The 26067-nt window shown below is 42.8% G+C and overlaps 1 protein-coding gene across 6 annotated transcripts in view; it reads left to right on the top strand.

Annotated features, from left to right (window-relative positions):
- CCDC148 (coiled-coil domain containing 148) overlaps positions 1–26067 on the top strand; it is a 182825-nt gene that overhangs the window by 105965 nt on the left and 50793 nt on the right. For all 6 annotated transcript variants that reach the window (XM_081948672.1, XM_081948671.1, XM_081948674.1 and 3 more), the window contains 2 exons: positions 9084–9222; positions 11599–11805. In XM_081948672.1, the coding sequence (XP_081804798.1) occupies positions 9084–9222; positions 11599–11805 (346 nt within the window). The remainder of the gene's footprint in view (positions 1–9083; positions 9223–11598; positions 11806–26067) is intronic.

Here is a 26067-nt window from a genome sequence, read left to right as displayed (position 1 = left end):
ATTAGAAGACATTCAGTCTTCTAATTTCTTCAAAGAGACAATTGTCGTCTATTTTAATGTCTAGCATTTCTTTAGATAAAAATTCAACACAAGATTCAATATCTGTTCAATATACTTGCGATGAAGTAAAAAAAACACCATTAAAAACTGTTTAATAAAATACGTCACATAACGCGCAACAGATTAGCCTTCAAATATCAAAAAGGAGGACATGTAGGAGGACACTTTTCGAGGGAGGACAGAACTTACAAAAGAAGGACTGTCCTCCCTAAAGGAGGACGGTTGGTCACCTTAATAATAACAAATAATTGGGGGGGATAAAGTTAACAGAAATAGTAACAAATAATTGTTTGGTACAGAACCAATTGAGCGGGTGTAACCTCCGTCATTCCCAATGCCTTTGTAAAAAGCCAAACGTCTATCCAAGCAAAATATAAGAGGGAGGGAATGGGTCAGCTATTTGGAGTGGGAGGGGGGACTCTTCCAAAGAAGGAAGCCATATTGAAAATGCTCTATTACAGTGTCTGTGTAGATGGCATTCCATTGCCAAGTGAGCTCTGAAACATGCTTTTTCTCCCTGATCTTTTCACACTGGCAGATTCATCTTTGAGTTCTCAGAAATACTATATTTAGCCCTTCAGCCACAGTGGGTTTTAAAAAGTATAACCAGCAGTTGAATTGCCCCTAAAAAATAACAGATAGCCATTGCTCTCATAGTAGTTACATGGGTAAACAATAGTAGATTCATGATTACAATGGGGATGTGTTTTAACTTTTATAGCAAGAGTGTCAGTGCATCTTAAACCATGATTTATACAACAAAAAAGTAATATTTAGAATGTATTGGATTCCATTATCCTGTATAGAAAGGATTGCCTGAGGCAGCATTTTGTTGGAGCTGTAAGAAAGGCAATATTTGCTTAAAATATGTTTTTACAATGTCCCATACTTATCAAATTTTGGGAGAAAGTAGTGGGTTATATAAACACACCTGTTAACCTGAAGCTAACATTTTCAGAGGATAATATTGTGTTGAATTACATACCTAGTACATGGACCTCGACAACTGGACTATGTAGAATTCTCCATGCTCTTATTACAGTTAAAAGACTATAACATTGGAAAGATAAATCTATTGCCCCAATACTCGATGGACTGAAGCTTTGATTACACTTGGTGGCTTCAAGCAGATTACATATAGACATAAACTTTGTATGGATAAATATAATATGGGACTCATACAAAAGCCAGTAGGCTAAAAACATGTTAGCTATATAAGTGTATTACGAATGAATATCTTTTATTTTATGCTTTTCCTGTTGTATTTTTTCACTCATTTTTAAACCACTTGATATGTATTTTGTAATCATGTGTGCATTTCTTTGGACTTTATTTTTCTTTCACTATTCTAAATGCCATTACAAACGTATTTTAAAATAAAATCCCCTAAACCATTTGAGGCTTCCAAATAATTCTTATGGGAAGTTACTCAGTGGTGGGATTCAGCCAGTTCACACCACTTTGGGAGAACCGGTTGTTAAGATTCTGAGCAGTTTGGTGAACTGGTTGTTGGAAGAAATCATTAGGGCAGAGAACCAGTTGTTAAATTATTTGAATCCCACTTCTGGAGTTACTCAATTAAACATGGCTACGTTGTGGCTTACCATGATCTGTGAATCCAATCTATATCATGACCTTCTAACTCCCATAACCTGAGATTTTATCATGGTGCATTTTAATTGCCATTGGCATGGGGTGAAGATGAGCAGAGATAACTCTCTCTCTAGAAAAGTAATGTAAGGTAATGCAAAAAACATGCTTGGTTTGCAGTATAGTTAGATATTTCCACTAGCCCTTCCTTGTCATCTCTCCCTTTCTCTGTCACATGTTTTCCTTGCAAATTGGCAGTAACCCTACTGACTAGCCTAGATAGATATTCAAATTCTCAAAAGCCTCTTGAGAAACACAGGCTTATTTTTCTTTTTATAGTAGGGAAACGTTGTGGTCTACCTGCTTATGCACCTGTGTCTCCTCACTATATGTATACTTTTGAATTAGCATTGGTATTTAGCTCTGCTTTTTGTGCATCTCAGCTGATGGTATATTTTTAAAGATGCTGCATACCCTCTTATGCCAGCTTGGTCCATCTAATTCAGTACTGTCAACATCAAAGCAAACATCCTTTATCTAGCCATGATGACTAGAGTCGCTCAAATTCAGCAACTTCAGGGGTTGTAGGTTCTCTGCCCATTTTTATACTGTCATCCTTCAGACAAGTGTCTTTCCCAGTCTTATTCAGAGACTGAACAGCAGCTTGTAAATACTCAATGAATGTTCCACCACTTCGTTATAGTTCTTCCCCATTTATTACATCTATAGTATCTGTCTTTTTCTTCTATTGACTTCTCCAGAAACCTTTTTCTGGAAGTCTGTATGTTATTGTCTTGAGCATTGCATATCCAATATTCTTTCTATTTGGTGTCTGTACCTGTTGGGTATTTTGTTAAGAAAGTTCATCTGGGCCAAAGGAAGCTGGACAAAATTTATGACTTTTCTGAGAACAGAACAAAAGCTATATTTATTCTACTCCAATAGTGTCACCTCTGTGTTCTGATTGACTAGCTCCTTTCATGGCTTTCCATAATTTACCCATCCTACTGCATGATACTTTAGAAGATCCTCTCCAATATTATATCACATTGGGCAACAAATAAGCCACCACTGCATGCTTATATTGCCCATTAAGAAAACAACCACAGCTGAGAAATGTGTAAAATGCTGACATTGACTAGAGACAGCAGCAATGAGTTCCTTTGAGTTTACAAAGAAAAATCTGTGCATCTTCCCAACAATGGAGTACTCATAAGGTCACAGACAGAGAAAGGCTGTGAATGCTGCAAATAGAAGGGAGCCTGAGATTGTACTTTGAATAGAATCCACTGGAGAAGAATCAGTTCCAATCTAAGGAGGAATTCTAATGCTGGGCATTAGAGGACATAACCCCTCAGTGGAAAATTATAATTGCTGTTGTCTTGTGGTGGAATGCCATCTAATATTTAAGATCAAGTTGGAAAGGTCATTTTTTGTGTGTAATCCTTTTCAGAACCAACGCTAAAAAAAACATACTTTCCTAATTCTTTGTTACCATTTTTGTTCCTGGATAGAAACCAGGCTTCGGTTATCTTGGTTTAAGAGGGGAAATACATATTCTAAACACCTTGAGAGCACAGTGATAATTGGTTATTATTTAGATTATATGCAGCATTGGTGGCAGATGTATTAAAAGATAAGGTGGCTGTGCATACCTGTTTTTGAGAATTCAGTAACTGACAAATGAGAAAAATGCAATAATTTATGAGATTTTAAATAAGGATCCTTCAGCACTTCAGAAATTATTCTGGGCTAATTCTACCTAATTGTGAGAAAGCTGATAGTGTTGTTCTTCGTTTTTGATTCTCAATAAGCCTCTTAGCACTTAGATTTATATACCGTTTTAAAATGCTTTACAGCCCTCTCTAAGCAGTTTACAGAGTCAGCATATTGTCCTCAACATTTTACCAACCTTAAGCCTGTCAGGATCAAACTCCTGGCTGTGGGCAGAGTTCGCCTGCAATGCTGTATTCTAACCACTGCGCCACCACAGCTCTTTTAGGTGTCTGTTAGTCTATTATTGATCTGAAAAATAAATTTTAAAGAAAGATTTTTGATAATTTTTATTTTCAGAAACAGTAATATGAAAGAATAATGATGGTGCAGAACTACATTATATAGGGCTACCTCAGATGCATCATTGGGCACAAGCTTATAAAGCCTTTTCATTCCTGTTTAAGGACATCTTCAAACAGGAGGTGTTCACTGTTGAACTAATCACAGCTTCTTTCTACCTTATACCAAAATTGCCGGGAACTTGGGTTGTTCAAACCTCAATCAATGCTTTGTTTACTAACCAGAATTTAAGCTAAGCTCATATGAAGACATGAAAAGGAAGGCCTGATTAGTTTAAAGATAACAGCCAAAGTTTTCAGCTTCTTTGCAGTCACGCTAATGAAGGTAGGAAGGTTCAAAGCTTCAGATATAATGTTAAAACATTGTCCCAAAAGATGCACAGATATAGAAAAGAGAACAACAACAACAACAACAAAAAGAGTTCACCTTCAGGATCCATACTGTCTGTTGAAACTGCCCAGTTATTTGTTCTATTTGCCAACTTTTGTTCTATTTACCCAACTTTTCAGGAATCATCAGTGCTATACAGCAACAACAAACATATCATAATTGCAACATAAACTACAGTACATCAGCAATTCAATCAAAATTTGAAATGTATATGCCTTAATGGGCTTAATGAAGGAGAGGGTATTGATCATAACTTCAGAAGGTATCTTTCACAGTTTAGGTGCAACATCCGGGAATGCTTCAGCTGAACTATACTGTAATAGAAATTATAAACTTATCTGTATTCAAAAATCCCTGCATTCTTAGCCATTTCCCTATGCTTTGTTCATTCAGAAGAACTGATTTAAAGAAACTCTGCACTGTTTTTGGCAAGCTTCCTGCTCTCATAATTACTATTGTATGCCATGTTCTATTTAATCTGAATTTGGTCTCTGCCCGGTGAGCTTTTGTTTCACCCCTCCTTGGGCTACGGTCCTGTGTACACTTGCCTGACAATAAACCCCACTGAACACAGCATGACTGATTTGTAAGTAAACCTGCATGGGAGTGGGCTGCAGATCCTGCATGCTCTGGCTGGCATGAGGTCATTGATCTGTGCTTACTGTAGTTCTCTTAAAAGAGGAAAGGTAAAGATGCCCTTGAGCGTAACTGAGTTGCTGGGGTGAGATGAACACGCCCCTGCAGAGGTTTTTTTTTGGCAATAATCTGGAGGTGGTTTGCTATTGTTGCTTTTTGAGATGGTGATCAGCTTCTTACTTAGCCTTTAGCTTTGGGATTCCCATCCAGATCCTGAGCAGGCCTGATCCTGTTGAGCTTTTGAGCAGCTGAGGCATTGTCCTTTCCTAGCAACTAGCTCTTTTTTCCCACAAGAGCCCTTGGATTTCCCTAAGGAGAGTCAGCGTAGTGTACAGTAGAAGTTGAAGCAGTGGTGGGTTGCAGGTGGTACGCCCTGGTACGGGCGTACCGGAGCCTGCCCGGAGCACCGGGTACCATTCTGGTACGGTGCTCTGGAGGGCCCACCCACCCCCACCCACCCCCACCCACCCCCACCCACCCCCACCCCCACCCACCCCCACCCACCCCCACCCACCCCCGCTCGAGCTCTTTACCTGTCCTTTAAAGCCTTTGGCGCTTCTGCACATGTGCATGGTGCGTACAGCGCCTGCGCGACACTCCACCGAGCAGCTGGAGCATCACGGAGGCTTGCGGAGGCGTCGCTGGCAGGTACGACGCATGCGCACAGTGCACGCGTCCATGTGGGCAACGCCAGGCTTGTTCCAACTGTACTGGCTGGAATGGGATCCGGAACCCACCACTGGGTTGAAGTGCCAGATTAGGACTTGGGTGGCCAAAGTTAAGATTGACCTTCAGCTATAAGAGCCTCACTGTGAATGATTCAGGTCAGTCACCATTTTTCACTCTGTATTACCTACAGGGCTGTGAGGATAAAAAAGAAGAGTGCTATATACTGCCTGGAGCTCGTACAGCTCCTTGGTTTGTAAATTACAACAACAAAAACAAAGATGTTGAAATTCAGGCTAGAAATAAACTGTGAGTTACTTGGAGGAGAAAAAATATGCTGAAAACCATTCGGGATGCTATCTTTGCAAATCGGTAAAACCAAAAATTCTTTCAAGAGGAAGCGCCAAGATATTCCTATTACAATTAAATTTTACTTAATATTTCAGTTTACAACCCTCCGAATAAATTAAATGGAATCTTTTGGAAATATAACTGACGTAGCTTGCATTGAAACCTCGGCTGTTTCCCCAGGCATTTGAATTCAGATGTGTAGGTCGTGAGGGGAGTTGTTGTTCATCCCTGGGTCCGAGGAGTGGAGTAGAGGTTTTAAGTGTTGTGAGTTCTTGTGTTTTAACCGTGTAAACTGCTCAGAGTCATGTAAAATGGACAGGTGTATAAATCATATAAATAAGTAAATGCAGATTTTACATGCATTTTTGGAAGTATGCTTTGAATTCCAATGGGCTGATCTTCCAGAGATATACTTGGGATCAAGGCCCTTCAGTGAGAGATTTTAGGAGATTTCCTGGATTACACCCTAAAGCAAACCTCTGACTCAAGCTATTTAAAAGCTGGGTTGAAACCCAGCTACCCAATTGTGGTGCTTTTGGAACAATTTTACATCCATATGCTAAACTCAGACAGATAGATAGATGATAGATAGATAGATGATAGGTAGATAGATAGATAGATAGATAGATAGATAGATAGATAGATAGATAGATAGATGATAGATAGATAGATAGATGATAGATAGATAGATAGATGATAGATAGATAGATAAGATAGATAGATAGATAGATGATAGATAGATAGATGATAGATAGATAGATGATAGATAGATAGATAGATGATAGATAGATAGATAGATAGATAGATAGATAGATAGATAGATAGATGATAGATAGATAGATAGATGATAGATAGATAGATTGATTGATAGATTGATAGATTGATAGATTGATAGATGTGTGTGTGTGTGTATGTTTGCATGGTTTATGAGAATCCAATACTGATATGTCTCATCTTGTGGGCCCTTCTCTTCATGTCTACACTGTATTGCTAAATATAATCTGCCATGAGAATGTGGATTATGCTAGAAATGGGACAATTGTATGGGCAGAATACTGTCTCATACTGGTAGTTGGATGTGTTTTCTCTTTCCACAAGCAAGCAGTCTAGTTACACTTCACTGACACGATCAGCCAATAAATCTATACTTGTATGTATTGAGTGAAATGTATGCACTGAGAATCCTTTTAACGAGCCAGACCATGGTCTGATTTCACCTTAGGATCTGACCAAGGATCTTCGCTGTCACATCACACTGCAAACCACAAAAATAATTTGTGAAGCCACTTCTGCTGGCAAGAGGAATAAAGTGCGAATGATCAAACTTGGTCACAACAAGCTCAGATTCTCAGAATTTTGACATGGTGTGATATTTAAATGTGTCCAATGGCCTTCAAAGTAAACGGCTTGATTTTTATGTCTACAACTTGGAGGGTTTTTTGTTTTTTGTTTAATGATGCCAATATGTTTTCATGCTGTGTATTTTAAGCCCTGCTTCCTTCCCCTTCCCCTTCCCCTTTCAGTTGTTGTTAATGGCTGGCAATATTTACAACCCTGAATCTTGAAAGAGTGCAATGCAAAGAATAATTTCTGGAATGGCATGGAAAGGCGGATGCTTTTTACATGCAGAGCTCTTAATAGATACAACATTGTTTTGTTTGGCTGCAGGCTATTTCCTTTGTTATGTCAGTGTTCCTCTGAGCTAGTGTGTGTTAGGCCCCTTTGGCTTTGGAGGGGTTTTTTTTTTTACAACTGTTTTTGTGCTTGAATAATGGCAGTGTTAAGAGTGCATAATACTGTAAGCCTTTCTTTTTTAAGAAATAGAAGGACAGCAAAAAAAAAAAAAAAGAGAGAAGAGAGAGGGATTGTGACTTTTCAATAATATTGGAACAGACTCTAACCAAAGGAGAAAAGCTTGGTCATTTTTATTGGGAGCCACAGAAGATCTTTTCTTATTGACGGATCCTATTCTTACTTTGCCCTCTTTGCCTTGTGCTCATGCCTATGTATTTGAAACCCAGAGTGGCTTTTGTCCTTTCCGCCATCTGCCAGGTGTTTTGCCCACCTCTTTCCAAAAAGATGCAACTGGGTACAGAAACAGCTCAATTTTTGCATGATGGCCGAGGCAGTGGTTAATAGTCCTCCTCCACCATTAGTTCTTCAAATGGAACTTCAGGGGGAGGGGGGGAAGACCTTATCAGAATTTGTCCTAGGCACAAAAACATATATTTGTACTGAATGAAAAAAGAGCACTTTGAAACACAAGTTGGACCTATCTATGCCCCTGGACAAGGGTTCCTGATAGGACTTAATTATGCATCAAGGTACAGAGCTTGTTAGGGTTTCAGTGATGTTCTTCTTGGAAATGACAGGTTTATCCACACTGTGAAGCTGCTTCACAGTGTGGATAAACCCGCTGCACAGCTGCATCACCAGCATAAACAAGCATAAACAAGCTGCATCACCAGGATAAACCCGATGCACAGCTGCATCACCAGCATAAACAAGCAACCATTTGTGGAGGGTAGGAATGGATGACAGCCTCCATACACACCCAGGGCCAGGGGTAGGTTCTGGCCGGCTTTACCGCCAGTTCGCTTGTGTGCGGGTACACACATGTGCTGGATGTACGCTTTGTGTGCATGCACAATTCAATTAAAATTGTTCTGCGCATGCACAGCACTTAAAAACAAGATGGTGGTGCCGACGGCGCTGACTGGTGAACCAGTTCGGAGGCGTGGCAGACCTGGGTCACTGCCAATTCCAGCGACCCACACCACCATACCATTACCGGTTCGGCTGAACCAGTAGGAATCCACCTCTGCCCAGGCCCACAATACTGGGAACAGGCCCGAGAAATGCTTCTTTGCCAAGGCTAATGGGAAAAATGCTTTTCATGGAAGCAGCAGCAGACTTTGCAAATATATGCATGTTGATGGTTTAAATATAAAGTTACTTTAAATTTCATTTATATTTGTATACATGGTTTTTTTTAAAAAAATTTGTCTGGGTGATACAGAAATTAGAAGTATATCTACTCAGGAAGATCCACCCAGAGGAAGGAAAGTGATTGGCAAGCACTTTCCTGGAAAAGAAAGCTGGGAAAACCCAGCAACCAGGGAATTGTCCAAGCGGAGGATGTGGTATCTGCAATTTGGACTGAATACCTTGCAAAGTTTTGCCAAAACATCTCAGTCCAAACGGGGTTTTCTTAAGATGGCTTAGAGTCAAACAGCCATGAACACAAGAAAGGAGCAGCTTAAGATACAATGCTTGTAAGATTGTCTTAGATTTGTCCTGTTTTGTTCCTATAGCCATTTCCAGTGGAGTAAAGAAGATCTTTGGACATATCAGGTCATCACTGGTCAATACCCAAGTGACATGCAAGGTAGAAGAAAGCTTTATTTGGATATGCTTCAAAAACTTCTACCTCACAAATCCAGACAAAGCCTTGTAAGTTGTAGAACTTATCTTTTTTTTAAATTCAATTATCGGGACGACAATTCAGTTTCAAAACTTTTTAACAGGTTTTGCTGAATATAAGATTCCGTTTACCACTGCGCACATAGAATTGCACTTGGGACTTTTCATTTTTCCTCTTCCTTTGATCTCTGTCATTTTTCAGATGTGTTCCCATCCCTCCAAACATAGTACAAAACATTCACATGTTTGTATTTTTTAAAAAAGAGCATAATGCAACACAATTTACATAAGTCAGTGTTGTCAAACTGGTTAGGGTATTCACTGAAATACTGTACTATAATCTGTGTGTGAATGGATTATGTGTTTGTGAGCAAGGTGCTCTTTATTCAGACCTCCAGCTTCTCAAATCCACACCTTCAGTCTTTTAAATCCATCCAAGCTTAATATATGCCTCTAAATCTATTATCAATAGCTGTAGCTCTTCCTTGAGGACAGCCTGGAATGGGATTCAACAGGATATGAAAATGAGGCCAAATCTGAAAATTGGCAGACGTTGACACACATTCTGTATCTTACATGTAGGAGCAACTTCTTGTTTTGGTATAGATTACTTCTCACTTTTTAATATATTCATTTATTTGCTTATATACTAGCCCAACTCACAGGGTTGTTGTCCTGGGGAAAATAGCAGGGGGAAGCAGTATTTGGTACGTTTGCTTCATTGAATAAAAAAAATAATAAAGGAGGGATATAAATAAAAATAATAAATAATCCTCCACATGTTTGGTGAAAGAGCCGTTTCTTTGTGGCTTCCCTAAAGATTAATGTTGGGGCCGTTCCAATCTCTGGAAAGAAAATATTCTTCAAGGGTGAGGCCATCAGAGACAGCAGTTGTCTTCAGACTCTCACACACCCATTTCTTGAGGAAAAACAACTTTTTGAGACTTCCTCCGAATGGGTAGAATGGGATGGAAACCTATGGCCCTTGAGATATTGCTCTCAGGACCCCCAGCTAACATGGCTAATGGGGAAGGGAATTGAAAGCTGAAATACACTGACTAGGGCCGTGATGGCGAACCTATGGCATGCGTACCACAGGTGGCACATGGAGGCCTCTCCCAGCACGTGAGCCCCAGCTAAGCTCTACCAGCCGGCCGGCTGCTTTTTGGATCTCTGCAAAACACTATACAAGCCATTGATATACATCCAACAGGAACAGGAAGTACCTCACAGGAGCAGATAGAGGTAAATCCTAGAGACGCAGGAAATGCATCACTGAACAGTGGAGATGAATGCTAGAGAGGAATAAAGCTGCATACAAGGCTGACCTAACTCCTGTAACAGTATAGGCATGCACAGGGTGGGAGCGCGGGGTGGGTGCGCCCCCCATGCCCCATTTTTGGTCCCAGGAGGCTTCAGGGAGGCCTGCTAGGCCTAAAATGGGGCACGGGGAGGGGTCGCGTGCACATGCGCAGGGTGTGTGTACGGGGGAATGCGCGCATTGTATTATGGGTGTGGCTGTCATGTGCGCGCATGCACTTTTGGCATACAAGGACAAAAAGGTTAGCCAATCCTGGACTGGGGCCACAAGTTCCACACTTTTTCTCTGCAGTCTGCTTGGAACTGTAAATGTAATGTATTGTCATTTGAAATGTTCAGCAAATTTGCTAATGTTGGCAGGCAAGCAAACTAGCCATTCAGTATCTCAAATAAATGTTAGGTGAGATAATATAAAAAACATACCTACATGCCCACAATAACAGGCAGTATTCAAAAGGGCACAACCTTAGATTTATAACTCAGCTTCTTCTCTGAGCTCAAAGCAAAACACAGCAACATCCAATCATTTCTAAATAATGGAAGATTCATTCAAAGAACTCTTCACATATCACAGTGAAATCCGTGATAGTACTCCAATTAGTTTTACACAGCATTCATGTTACATTCCTGCTGCATTCGGTACGTACGTTTTTTGGTACACAAAATGACATGTCTCACAAAATGTGTAATAATTGTTTTACAGGGGAGGCAGTCAAATGGATCCACGAGAGACGACTTGGGGAGAAGGCTAGCTTTACATTTCTCCGCTTTCTTAGTGGCAGATGCCTTTTATTCTTTCCTTTGGCCTCCTCTCAATATGTTAGAAATATTTCTGGGTTGTTGATTTAGTTACGTTAACCCTTATAAATGCCTGGCAACGTAGCTCTTGTTAGTTTCTGAGAAGGGCATGATTTGTTCATGCTTTTATTAGCTGATCTTCTCTTGGCTTCAAATAAGGTCATTTTTAACATCCAATTAAAGCAACCTCTAGCTGTTAGGGTTTAGAAGATCAAGTCTGCCTATTTCCAAAATGACCCCCTTTTCCTTTGATGTTTCCATTCCCCCACCCCACCCCTGCCCCTTCAGATTGCTCATGAAAAGTCTTGGGACCACTATTATTTTACCAGAAACCAATTGAGAGTCCTGATGTTCAATTGGGTCCAAGCTAGGAAAACATTCTTAGTGAAGGCGGTGATGACTCTCGCAGAAGCTTGCACTGCTTATGAGACTGAAATGATGGTGGCTAATAATAGAAGAAAACAGCAGGAAATATGTGCTAATCTGAAAGAGAAGGTAGGCTCACTTGCACAACCCTCTATTAAATTATTGCTGCTTTGCATATCCTGTCTTGTTCAGTATTAACTTAAAGGGAGGGGGGATGTTCATTAGCTATCCATGGGCTCCCACCTTATCCTGAAATAACTTGTTGGTAAGTCATCTTTTCAGGATGGCACTGGTGAATTACATGCCCTCAAATGGATTGGAGAAGTCTTGTTTCATTTTGTTACAAAAATGTGAGCAATTTGTTTTAAATTTATGTGCTCTTGAGACTTTGCATTAAAGGGCCAGCTTTACTTTGCTTCTACATGTCTGTAGAATTGTACATGGAAATGTGTTTTCCTTGGGTGGGGAAAGAAAGAGTTTTAATTAATCCTGTCCTGATGCATTTTGGGATAACAGCTAATTGACTGTGACTTATCTTTTCCCACTAGCAGTAGCAGCATGCTGGAATAATATGGCTAGAATGAAAAAAAATGTGCATCTATCTGTTCTGTAAATGTGGCTCAGATCTATATAATTGGGGGATGGAAGAAAAAGAGGGTACCTCAGTGAAATTATCACGTTCCTTCAGTGTAAAGATGCTGGCCCAAAATCTTAATGTGAAAAAAGTAACCTGGAAGTCTGGAAAAGGAAATCAGTGCAAACTGAACAATAATCAACATGTTTTGTTCTGCTAACATTCCTGGAAGTTTTGCTCTTGCTTCTCTGTGGTCTGTACTTCTGTATGCTGTAATATAATTGAAACATGATGCAATATGATTGATACATGGTACTTATGCAGGCTGCATATGTTGTGTTTGCAAAATGCACTGAACTGAGCTGAGCTTACAATAGATCTTAGATTACTACATTGTGCAAACCTAGCATGTGTGGTAAATACATGATTCATTTTACCATGGGGAAGCATGTCATATGAGCACAACTCATCAGCATTATTCTGTATCTGTTATTGTACTCTTCTTGCAATTAAATCAGACCTTAGTAGCAGTACCTCAAGTTTGATGATCCCTCTGTTCAGCTAAAGAACTGTTTTCTTTAGGACAATGCTCATTCACCTGGGGCATGCAGTGAGCCATCTCATTTTTGCTGTACTTTTATCGTATAACAAAAAATGAGTATTTGATGAGCAGCAGCAATAGCACTGTCAGACACTCCCTTGACCTTCAACCATGCCTAGTGCAAGTATCCTCAGATTATGATAGCAATTAGGACCAGAATTTCCATCTCTAAGTGATGTGGTTGTAAAGTGTGATGTTGCGTGACCATATCACTTAGTGATGGCAATCCTGGCAGTTTCGGTTGTTGTCATAACCCAGGACCTTGCAGGTCATTAGGCAGGAAGATGTGGAAATCACAGGTTGGCAAGTGGACAAGTGCTATGAAGGGGATACCACAAACAGGCGCTACTGAGCAAAAAAGCTGCAGGAGTGGAAGCAACGTCTGACTTCCTGCTAGCCTCCCCATTGAATTTGCTTGTGGGAAGCCAGCAGGAAACATTGGAAATCACAGTCATATGACCGCATTACAATGTAATAATTGTAACTGGACACCGAGTGCCAGAATCACAGCTATGCAACCATGGGGATGCTGCAATGGCTGCAACTTTGCAATTGGTTGTAAGTCCTTCTTGTTCAGCACTGTTGTGACTTTGAATGGTTCCTGAACAAGTTGTCAAAGATTGCCTGTAGTAATTTCCTTTTTGGGAAGTTCTTAATCTCTAGGGTTTTCCTGATATTATAGAACATAATTATTTTGTATGCAGTGGCCTTCATTCCTACCATTAAGTGGAAGTAGAGCTTTGTAACCCACTACCCCACACAAAATCCCCTAACTGGGGGAATAAGACCCATCATCTTAGAACTAAGGAGAAATTTCCTAACCGTGAGAACAATTAACCAGAGGAATGGTTTTCCTTCAGACATTGGAGGTGCTCCATCACCTGAGGTTTTAAGAAGAGTGTGGACAGCCATTTGTTTGGAATGGTATAGGGCTGTGATGGTGAACCTATGGCGCGCAGAACCTCTCTGTGGGCACACACATTATCGCCAGCTGCTCTCTTCTGTGAAGACATTCTTTAACGTGGATAAGGACATGGCCCAGGCACTGTCACAACCCTCCATTGATGCACCCGTCACAGCCCTGCATACGTCCGTGAACATGCCAGGGGAACCAGAGGATGCGCTGAAGCAGGAAGACAAGAAGGTGGATATCACCTTACAAAGGGCTCTCCAAGCGGCTGCTTGAGCAGCCAAAGCAGACACCACCGCCTCCTTCTTCAACCGGTCTTCTCTGCTGTGGCTGCAGGACCTCCAACAGCGAGTGCCCATATCGGAAGTCAGGTCTCACCAAGACATCAACAAGCTGGTGGCAGCCATCCAATTATCATCAGATGCCACCTTGGCGGCAGCCAGGTTTGCCTCCAGGGCAATCGCCTCGTGCGTCGCTTCTCGCAGACTACTTTGGCTACGACAGTGGCAAGTGGACATACATCACAAGTGGCGCCTGGCATCGGCTCCCTTCATGGGGGAATTCCTCTTCAGAGCAGCTCTTGACCCCTTTCTGGTAGAGAACAAGGACAAGTGGAAGGTGCTCCTCACTGCCCCGAGGAAGGCCAGCTTCAGGGCTGCTCCATACCCCATATGGTCATTCCCTCGGGGCCAGGACTTCAGGTCCTCCTTCCGGGGTCAGGATTCCTTCCGGGGGTCAGATTTCGGGTACTCAGGCCCCAGGCAGTAACAGGGAGGTTTCTTTTCCAGGTAGAGATACCCAGACAGACAACAGAGGGGCAGACAGCAAAAGCAACCCTTTCAAGGGGGCGGAGGAGGAAGCGGTAGTGGGCGCTCCTTCCACAAAAACTAGATCTAGACCTAGCTCACACCCCATTGGGGGTCGCTTGGAGTACTTCGCCGACTGCTGGGACTTATCCTCTTCTGATAAGTGGGTTCAAGACACCATTCAGAATGGCCTGGAGTTCCCCTCCAGGCCCCCGAGTTCCTCCCGGATCTGCCCTATCTTGATCAATCCGACCCAGAGGTTGCTGATGCAAGAGGCCATCCAACACCTGTTGGACATCAGGGCTATCCAGCCAGTGCCTCTAGAACAGTAGGGTCAGGGGTATTACTCCATTCTTTTCGTGATCCCTAAGGCCTCGGGCAGTTGGAGAGCGATCCTCGACTTGAAGTACCTGAACCAATTCATACGATACCGGAGGTTTAAGATGCATTCACTGCATCTCATCTTGGAGGGGATCAGGCAGGGAGATTTCCTCACCTCCATAGACCTCATGGAGGCCTATCTGCATATACCCATAGCCAGAGAACACCGTCAATACCTCAGGTTCTGCTACCTAGGGCACCACTTCCAGTATAGGGCTTACACTTCGGATTGTCTTCTGCCCCCCGGGTTTTCACTAAGGTGATGGCAGCATTGGCAGCGCACCTAGGACAGATACCCGTGCGAATTCAATGTTATTTGGATGACCTGCTGTTACAGTCATCCTCCTTTAAGGGTGCCCTATGGGATCTAGACATCACTATGTCAGTCCTGAGAGACCACAGGTTTTTGGTGAACCTAGACAAAAGTCACCTTCACCCTTCCACTAGTCTGATCCACCTAGTAGCCCTGATAAATACGGAGGCAGGCACGGTCTCTCTGTCATCAGAAAGACAGCTCGCCCTTAGGCAGCTAGCCGCCCATGTAGCCAGGAGCGTAGGGTGTCCTTAGCCAAGCTGTCCAAGTTGATAGGCACCATGGTGTCTGCCATTGGCATCATCCCTTGGGCGCATTTCCACACCAGTGACCTCCAATGGTTCCTTTTGCCTTTCCAGTGAAGGCGCATGAGCTGCTCCCTGATCAAAGTCATTCTACTGGCAGAAGTCTCCCGCTCATTGATTTGGTGGACGTCCCCGGCGATAATCAGGGGTGAAGTCTTCAGAACACCAGACCGGGTGATGGTAACAACAGACACCAGCCTGTCCGGGTGGGGTGACCATCTGCGAGCCCAGATGGCGCAAGGACAATGGAGCCGGGCGGAATTGACTCACAACATAAACTGGTTGGAGCTCAGGGCAATCTGCCGAGCCTTACTACAGTTTCATCACTCTATCAGGAGCAATCATATTCTAGTCCTCATGGACAACATCACCACCAAGGTGCACATAAACAGACAGGGGGGCACCAAATCAAAGTCCCTCATGCAGGAGGACAAAAGACTGGGTCATTGGGTCGAAAGGCATCTTCTTTCACTGACTGCAGAACATATAGCAGGGGTGGACAACATCAGAGCCGACTGACTCAGCTGGACCGGGGTGGACAATTCGGAGTGGCAGCTGCAGCCAGCAATCTTCGAGGACCTGGCAGAGCGTTTCAGATGCCTGGAGGTCGATCTATTCACCACTCCTCTCAAACGCTCAGCTCCCGAGGTTTTACTTCTGGTACCAGGCACGGGGGTCAGAGGGGATAGACTCTCTCCACTGCCCTTGGCCTCGGGGGCTCCTTTATGCCTATCCACCCTTGCCCCAATCCCCAGGGTCATACAAAAAATGCTATGGGAGGGGGTGGAGGTGGAGGCGCGTGCCCTGACAAATGGCTCCATAGGTTCGCCATCACTGTCCTAGAAGCTCAGAAGTCTTTATGTTTTGTTTTATTGGTGTGTGCATGTTTTGTTAATTTAATATGCAAATTAATATCCTGCTCTCCACTAGGCAATTTTAAATGAGCTATTCTTTTATTTTTGGATGGCACAGTTTAACTTTCAAAGTTATAGACACTTAACTACTCATGTTCAGTGCTACTAGAAATTATGGTGATTTGTAAAATAAAGGCAAGCAGAAGTATATGAATAGCTCAAAGGTCTTTTTAATAATAAAAAACAATAAGGTACTTCACATTTCTAAATATCCAAGAATTTCTAAGAAGGTATAGGATATTTAAAAAGTACCAGTATAAGAAAACAAAAATGGAATTGCTTTTAATTTAAAATAATTACAGGTAGTCCTTGCTTAATGACTGGTCACTTGGTGACCATTTACAGTTCTGATGGCTGAATCCTGCCCTGCAGTCACATGACTGTTCTTTGAGCATTTGGTAGTCTGCTCACCTTTATTGGTTGTAGCATTCCATAGTCACATGACCATGATTTACAACATTTTTTGCCAACCTCCGGCTTTTTTGGCTGGTTTCTGGTAAAAAGTACCCTTAGAAATATATTGATTTGTTTAGGTTTAGGTTTTGTTAAGATACAAAAATACAAAAGTAAATAAGAGAACGGTGGGGAGGAAGAGGGGGAAGAGAAGTGAGGAAGGGTAGGGAAAAAAGAAAAAGAAACATTGACTTCCGACTCTGTTGCAGTAAAAACAAGGCATTAACATCAAATCACAACTTTTGGTTTTTTCATAACAATATAAACAAGCCATTTCTATAAAGATCTATCAATCTAATAGGTAAAACCCAAAATCAAGGTTTCATTCTTTTCCACTTCAAACACAAAGTTCAGAAGCGGTCTCCATGTGAAAACAAAAGTACTTATATTCTTTTCTTTAATCAAAATAGTCAATGTTGCCATTCAGCCAACACTATCAACTTCTGCAACCGTTCATCCATGGCAGGAATCAAAGTGTCCTTCGATTTATCTTATCTGGTGTTAAATATCAACGCTACATCATCTTATAGAAATTTTCTTTTAGAATTTAATGTACATTTTAAGCCCTTCGTCCACATATTTTCCCATTGTTCAAGCATCACATTATATCCAAAATTCCTTGCTCACTTAATCATACTCTCAGGGTTCTGACCAATTAAATCATGAGCCTCAAGCCAAGCTTCAAAAGAAATCCAGTTATTTATTAGGAGCTTCATGTCTGCACGTTCCAAGTGAAGCCAACTCTGACCTCACTTAATTCACGCCCCGGCCCCTGTTTCCCCCTCCCCCCAGTGTGTGTCATCAGTCACATTCGCCAACAAAGCAATTTCGAGGGTTGTAGAGTTCCTCCCTCCAGCCACTGTGGGTATCCGTGGAGATGGCCTTGACACATACAATGTTTTACATGTTCATTTTCCAAATTAGATTTCAATAACATTTTATGGATCTTAGCGATATGTTCGTTTGCATGTAATAAAGTTTTCAATTCATCTTTAACAGAGTCAAATCCATAGCACTTTTAATCCAATTTAAATATTTCTTTCAGTTGTTGATAAGTAAACCAATGGCAGAAATATATTAATGTGTTAACTGTAGCCACATTCTCTTAATGATTGCCACAAAAAGTTGAAAATAGGTCTAGTCACATGGGTGCCTTGACTTATGATTGTCATGACTTACGATGGAAATTCTAGACTCGATTGCAATCAGAAATCCAAGACTACCTGTATATATGCTGTGTGCATAAGTGTAAATAATTATTTTCTCCTCAAGGTACTTTTCAGTAGAAATAGCAAGAATTTTGAAATAAAACTGGATAACTCTATGAAATGTCACATTTTCAGAATCTGAAATATATAGGGAGAGTCCATATGGTGCTCCTCTGGTTGTACTCCTACAAAATAATCATTTTTTCCCCCCAATATGAAACATGATCACTTTTTTTTCAATGCTACATAAAAAAACAAGTGAAAATTGCATCCCCATATTATTGAGTTTCCCCTTTTTGAGCTTCACCCATGCAGAACTTAGCACCTGATTTGTGATAGACTGACCTTCTCCTTTTGATCATTCTAAAAAAAAACCCACCCTTCAACGTCTGGATTTATGCTTTCCTTGAAGTAGGAAGGCACCAGTTTGTAGATTTATAATAAAAAGCAATTAACAACTTCCTCACTTAACCTGCATCTTTCTCCAGAAATAATAGCAGCTGCTGCTTATCTTGGCTCTTAATTATGAGAACTACAATTCCACCTTCTCTCTATTCAGATTGTATCTTCATAATCTCCCCTTCATTGTTCTCTCTTTCAGCTGGCAAGCTGAGGATTTATGAAAAGAAACCAGTCTTACTCCCATTACCTCATCAACTTATTAAGACAGGGGTGTCCAACCTGTTAGATCACACGGAGCTTAATTTGCTCTGTTTTCAACAGTAAGACATAGGGCTTCAAAGTTTCTCTGTCACAAAGACATACTGTTAATCATTTCAAAATGTCATTGCTACTCTACAGAGTGTTGATCTGCAGTGTATTTATTAGCTAAATACAGATATGAAGAAAAAGAATGGACAGAATTATGAAAAAAGAGAAGGGTAAAAAGCTTAAAAAAACTATTTCCTGAGAGTATTTTGTGAGTGTTGTTCCTTTACTGGGATAATTGATCCAAAAAGGCAAAAGTTATCCACCTTATCACTATTTTCATTTCTATTTCTAAGGCCATTGGTTGACATTGGTTTGGTCTTCTGTAAACTAGTCCCAGTTTTTTCACTAGGCCCTTCGAAGTTTGCTACTAGTTTGCTTAGAGCACCATAGGCGCTAAGCCTTTTCTGAGTCTGAGCGGAGGGGGGGGGAAACAGCTATGCCACGCAATTTAGATTCTCTGGAAAGCAGGATTTCCTGCTTTCTAGCTGATATAAATCACGCGGCACAGCTGATCGTCGGAACTTTTTAAAAACTTTTTTAAAGCATTTTTTACTCCAGTTCACTCGAACCAGTAGTAAAAAAAAAATTTTTTTAAGTTTTTTTAAAAAGTTCCAATGATCAGCTGTGTAACAATCAGTTGTGCCACGTGATTTTTAGTGAATATAGTACTGGTAGCATTTTTTACTACCGGTTCGGGCGAACCAGCCCGAACCAGTAGTATTTCACCCCTGGCTGACATCATTATTGCTTGTGCAGCCCGCATTATTAGATATTTTTTAATTTTAATATATATCCAGAATAGCATATAATTACAATTTCTGCACATTTAGATAAAGAGCTTTGGCAACCATTGAATAAATGCCAAATATTTTCTGTATGCAAGAACTTTTATTTAGATTCTATTATAAGCAGTCCTTGAATTTTTTTTTTTATTTGTCTTACATTGGGGATGCCAAGGGCTCCACTACAAAATAAAACCAGGGGAAATCCTTTCAGAGTTAAGCTTCCTGCAGTTTTCTGAATTGGAATCAGACTCCAGACCTGATTTTGCAATCAATAAAACGCTTCCAGTCACTTGCAGATTCTTTTAATTTTACTCTTGTTTGCTTCTGATTAAGTTGTTTAAGGTCTTCAAGAAAGAAGCACAGGCTTCCTTTGTGTGCATCGTATTGTATGGGTAATTGACAGTACCAATATTTATAGCTCTGACAAAAGTAATCATTTTAATAGTGGCTAATATGAAATCAAATTACTATTGGCACTTTAAGAAATAGTGAAAAGACATTAACATCTCATTAAAATCTAAATAGCATTTCAAAAGTAGCTCATTGGCATGTGAGGCTTAGAAATAATAGAGATATTTGACTATTAGACATTGATTGCAGAATATCAATATACAGTATGCCTAGCCTATGAATGAACAGCATATTATTTTTTAATTGGTTGTAATGCAGTATGTGATTTAAAATATATAATTAATTGCATGCAGCTCTTTTAAAGCTCCATTACATCAAATTATATTATGAAAGTTGAACAAGCACCTTCATCTTATATATGTATATATTTCTATCTTGTTCTTAAATCTATGTTATTCTTACAGCAGCCAACAATGAAATATAATTAAAACAGCCAAGCAGAACACATATAAAATATTTCTGTTGAAGGCTGTGGCTGGATCAGAGCTAATAATGGAAAAGGGCATTTGCTCTTTTTCAGAATCTCTCTTTCTGTTACAGGTGCCCCCCCGCGCGCGCACACACACACATGTCCACCTTATATTAAGTGTAATATTATAAAGTTGTTTTTTATAAGATGACAATACTGTTGCTCTCCTCACCAATAACATAGAAAATGTGAACAACAAAAATAAACTTTTTTGTTTTACCTTTTAAAAAAAAGAAATGCTAAAAATAAAATAGATTTAAATCAATTTGCCCTGGATTAGAAAGCAAATTCATTTAGTTGTTCCCTTTTAGATGAACGAGAAACTATTGATTCAAATTTAAAGGATATTAAACAAGATCTCTATAACACGTTTGTTGCAGATAAATATAATCTCATTTAGTTATCTGAAAAATATTAGATGGCTGATGACTGATCTGGAATTCAATTTCCCCCCCTGAAGGATCCTGAAGATAGCACCTTTTCTGACTAATAGATTTTAGTAAACGGTGTAAGCTTTTGTGAGCTGTAGCTCTTTTCTTTAGATGCATAGAATGGCTAGACGGCTACCATTTGAAACTGACCCAAGAATAATATTGTTAATCAAATACTAAAAGTATAGCATTAAAAACAATTGTTCTTCTTGAGACTTTCTCAGATTATCTGAAACTTTTTGATGTGAGTTCAGCAATCTCTTGCTCAGTGGTGGAATTCAAGTCCCATTCGTCCTAAATGGTCATTTTGACATCTGCTATCGAGTGTCCTGTGAGGTTGATGCTAATGCTCTTGTGCTAATTTGCCCTTCTTTGAGTCTCTTAATTCTTTTATGCAAAGATTGTCCTATCTGTCCTATGTAGGGGGACATTGCTGGCAGTTGATGGCGTATATCGCATTAGAGGAAGAGCACACGAAAGTGGCTCTGATATTGTGCAAGCATTTTTTTGGGCCTATGATGAGTCTGTTGGTGTAGTTGTGGGCGAAAAGCCTTCTGGATTTCTTGTAGGTCTGGTTTTCATGCTAACATTATTGTCCTTGTGTTGCATTGCTTGTGAGAATCTGCTTTAGATTAGGTGGTTGTTTGCATTCACCTGTTGTTCACCTGTCACTCAGTTACTGAGAAAATACAGTGTTATTATCCAGTGTGAACTGTACCTTAATAATAATCATGCATTTGAGCAATTTGACTTATGAGTTGTACATGACAACCAGGGGTGCTCTGTTTTCTCTGTTTTGATGGTCTGCTTTTGAATGGTCTATCTGGCTTCAGAGGTGCTTGCTGTTTAACTAAAACCTTGAAAATATAGAAATGCTAATAGCTTACTATAGCTAATATAGCTGAAACTGCAGACTAAAGGACTGCTTACTGGGAAAGAAGTAGTTGACCTCTGACTGTTACTCAAGGCTTACTGACTAACACACCAAAGGTTAAAAATACTAGGTTATTGTGAAAATGGGTTCAGGGTGGACTCTTATATCAAGTGATAATATTGTCTTTTTCCTGTAAGCAACATTATTGTATAAGCTTTGCTTCTTAGTAGGCAGAACTGCACAGCTCACTAAACATGGCTCAAGCTGTTCATGTCATTTCCCCTTCAACTATATCAAATTTCAAATTTTTTAATTTGTTAGCCGCTCCCTCTCCACAGGGGACTCGGGGCGGCGTACAGTAAAAAATATACATGCATACATATAGACATACAGATACACACATATACATACATATACATACATGGAGGAGGTAGTAATCAAACATATATCACGTTTAATAATAATAGAAAATTAAAATTAAAATTAGCCATTAAAATCCCATGATAAAATACAATTTAAAAGGACTGTCAGGAGGAGGATAAACTACGGTTGAGCCAGGCCAGATAATTGAAAGAGGTGGGTCTTGAGCTTTACACAGAAGGAGCAGAGATCGAAAGTAATCCTGATGTCAAGGGGGAGGTCATTCCACAGGGCTGGGCCCATCACAGAGAAGGCCCTGCTCCTGGGTGTCGCCCCCCGACACTGTTTAGCGGACGGCACCCGGAGAAGTCACTCTCTGTGTGAGCGGATTGGTTGTAGGGATGTATGGGGCAGGATACGATCCCGCAAATAACTAGGTCCTATGCCATGGAGCGCTTTAAAGATCGTAATCAAAACCTTGAAACGCACCCGATAGACCACAGGAAGCCAGTGCAGCTCGCGCAGGAGAGGTGTTACATGGGAGAACCTAGTCCTCCCCATAATCACCCGCGCGGCCGCATTCTGAACCAACTGCAGTCTCCGAGTGCATCTCAAGGGAAGCCCCATGTAGAGAGCATTGCAGTAGTCCAGGCGAGACGTCACTAGCGCATGGGTGACTGTGCGCAAGGCATCCCGGTCCAATAAGGGGCGCAATTGGCGCACCAGGCGGACCTGGTGGAACGCCCCCCTTGCCACGGCTGTTACATGGTCATCCATGGACAGTCGGGCATCTAGGAGGACGCCCAAATTGCACGCCCATTCCATGGGGGCCAGTTGCTCGCCCCCAATGGCCAGAGATGGAAGCAACTGGTTGAACCGGGGGGGCAGAAGCCACAGCCACTCTGTCTTGGAGGGGTTGAGTTTAAGTCGGTTGTCATCCATCCAGACCCGTACGGCTTCCAAGCACCGGGACATCATTTCGGTAGGAGCCGAACCACGGCAAAACGGTGCCCCTGACTCCCAACCCCCGTAGCCGGTGCAGCAGGATACCATGGTCGATGGTATCGAAAGCCGCCGAGAGATCTAATAGGACCAGGACAGAGGAACAACCCCTATCTCTGGCCCTCCAGAGATCATCAACCAACGCAACCAAGGCCGTCTCCGTGCTGTGCCCGGGTCGGAAGCCGGACTGGCGCGGGTCTAGATAATCATTCTCCTCCAAGTGACGTGGAAACTGTTGGGCCACCACACTCTCTACAACCTTCGCTAAAAAGGGAAGGTTGGAGACTGAACTATAATTAGCTAGCTCCGTTGGGTCCAGGGGAGGCTTCTTGAGCAGGGGTCTCACAACCGCCTCTTTCAAGGTGGCCGGCAGAGACCCCTCGCCCAACGAAGTGTTCACTAGGGCCAGGAGCCAGTCGCGTGTAACCTCCCAGGATGCCAGTACAAACCAGGAGGGGCACGGGTCCAATAAACGTGGTAGGTCGCAGACGTCCACGTAACTTGTCCAAATCCTCGATGGCAACCGAGTCAAACTCCTCCCAGAATGGTCTCTCAAGAGTCGCCACGGGCGTCTCCACTGGACCACTGAAAGGGACCCATCCCATCCGGATTTGAGCGACTTTGTCCTGCAGATATTTCCCAAACTCCTCTGCTCTGCCCTGTAAAGGGGCTTCCTGCGACCTCTGAAACAAGAGGGAGCGGGTCACCCGGAACAAGGCAGCAGGTCGGTTATCTGCAGATGCAATAAGAGCGGCACAATGGTGACGTTTGGCCGCTCTTAATGCCACAAGGTACGTCCTTAAATAGGTTAGTGCCTGTGCTCGGTCAAATTCGGAACGGGAGGATCTCCAACGACTCTCTAGGTGTCTCTTGTGGCATTTCATCACCCTTAGCTCCTCGGTAAACCAAGGAGCCAGGGTGGTTCATTGCCGCAGGAGAGGCCGCAGAGGCGCCACCCGGTCAAGGGCCCTGGCAGTCGCACTATTCCATGCGGCTACCAGGTCCTCCACCCGGGGGCGGGTCAGGTCTACAGGAGGTGGCCCAAGCTCCGTCTGGAACTTATCAGGTTCCATCAGGCGCTTGGGGCGGAACCATCTAATGCCTTCCGGCTCCGCCTCCCCGCAACGGGGGGTAGCACCAGGGAAGTCAAGTCGGAGAAGTGAGTGATCCGACCATGACAGGGGAGTGATAGTTAAATCCCCTATTCCCAGATCATTCGTCCACTGGCCAGAGACAAAAACAAGGTCCAACGTGTGGCCCCCTTCGTGGGTAGGGCCCTGAATTAATTGGGTCAGGTCCATGGCTGTCATGGAAGCCATGAACTCCCGAACCCCCTCAGATGCTTCTCCCATCAACGGCAAGTTGAAATCCCCCATCACTAAAAGTTTGGGAGTCTCAACCGCCACCGATGCGATCAGCTCGAGGAGTTCAGGCAGGGCCGCTGATGTATAGCAAGGAGCCAGGTACACTATCAGCAGGCCCCACTGCCTCCCTGGGCCCCATCTCACGACAAGGGACTCACACCCGGATGTCTGCGGCACAGTGAACTCTCTTGGCTCTAAGTCTTCCCGGATAATCACTGCTACCCCACCGCCCCTTCCCTGGGCCCGAGGCTGGTGAAATGCTCGATAACCTGGCGGGCACATTTCCACGAGGGGGAAACCTCCCTTGTGGCCCAGCCAGGTCTCAGTTATTCCTGCGAGGTCCGGCTCCCCCTCCAGAATTAGATCGCAGATGAGGGGGGCCTTGTTAACAACAGACCTCGCATTGCATAACAACAGTCTCAGGCCCTGGGTCTGTAGATGCTGACCACCTAGTATGCGGGGGTTGGTACAAGTGACCGGGTATAGCCAGCACCCCCGGTCTCCCAACCGACTACGAGTTCTTAATCTGTCCTCGCACCCGCCCCTCCCCACGACCGTTGATATCAGAGAGCCCTGTAACGGAATGCTGTCCTCTGTCTCCTCCCCCGCTCCGCTCCCTCCTCTTTCGACCACACCTAATCGCCTGGCTCTACCATCACTCCTGACCTGGTCCATCCCCCCCCCATCCCTGGAACCCCTTACAAGTTTTAAAAAACAATTAATTAAAAAACCCCTCAAAGAACGCTTCCTCCACCTCTCCGGGTTAATCAACCCGTCCTCGAGGTGGGCCCTTGAGAGGGCTGGAGGCCATAACTGCGAGAGGGGGGACTCTCGCAGCCGCAGCAGGTCTAGCCTTGAGTATAACATGTTAAAAAAGGGCTAAAACACATCAAGTGGGAGCTGTCGATGTTAGTATGGATTAGTGAACCACAGTTTCCCACTAGGGGATAAATACACATCCTAGATGGGATGGATGGAATAGTCCTGGCTGAGGGGATAGGCAGATGGATATAGTCCGCATCTTGATGGAAATGATGGGCTGATGGGCATAATAAGATAGAGTAAGATAGCCAACTGGTAAATAGAGAGGACTGGGAGGTAATGGGCGGTAGGGGCGGGTAGCCCAGGTAAATGGATGGTAAATGCGTGGGGGGGGGGGGTTGTGATAGGCATGGCAGGGGTATAAAGTCAAACCTTCTGCCTAGGTCGCTGATGTTCCTGCGGCCGCTGATGTTCCTGTGGCCTGCAGCCTCTCTGCGGCCTGTGCTTCTGATGTTCCTGTGGTCTGCAGCCTCTCTGCGGCTCTCCTATTGATCTTTCAATTCCCTCCGGCGCCCCTGGCCTCGCTCTCCTTTCCTTCCTCCTTCCTCCTTCCGGCACCTCGGTGATCTTTCAATTCTCTCCGGCGCCTCGGGCCTCGCTCATGCCTCTCTCTCCTTCCCGCGGCCCCCCGCTGGTCTGGGCTCACAGCTAATCGCTGTTCGGGCCGCTCGATTCTCATGAGTCGCCGCCAACCTGC

The sequence above is a fragment of the Natrix helvetica genome (assembly GCF_964273705.1).
Source record: "Natrix helvetica genome assembly, chromosome: 1".
NCBI lineage: Eukaryota > Metazoa > Chordata > Lepidosauria > Squamata > Natricidae > Natrix > Natrix helvetica.
The sequence above is the reverse complement of the archived record's forward strand: the minus strand, read 5'-3'. Positions and strand labels throughout refer to the sequence as shown.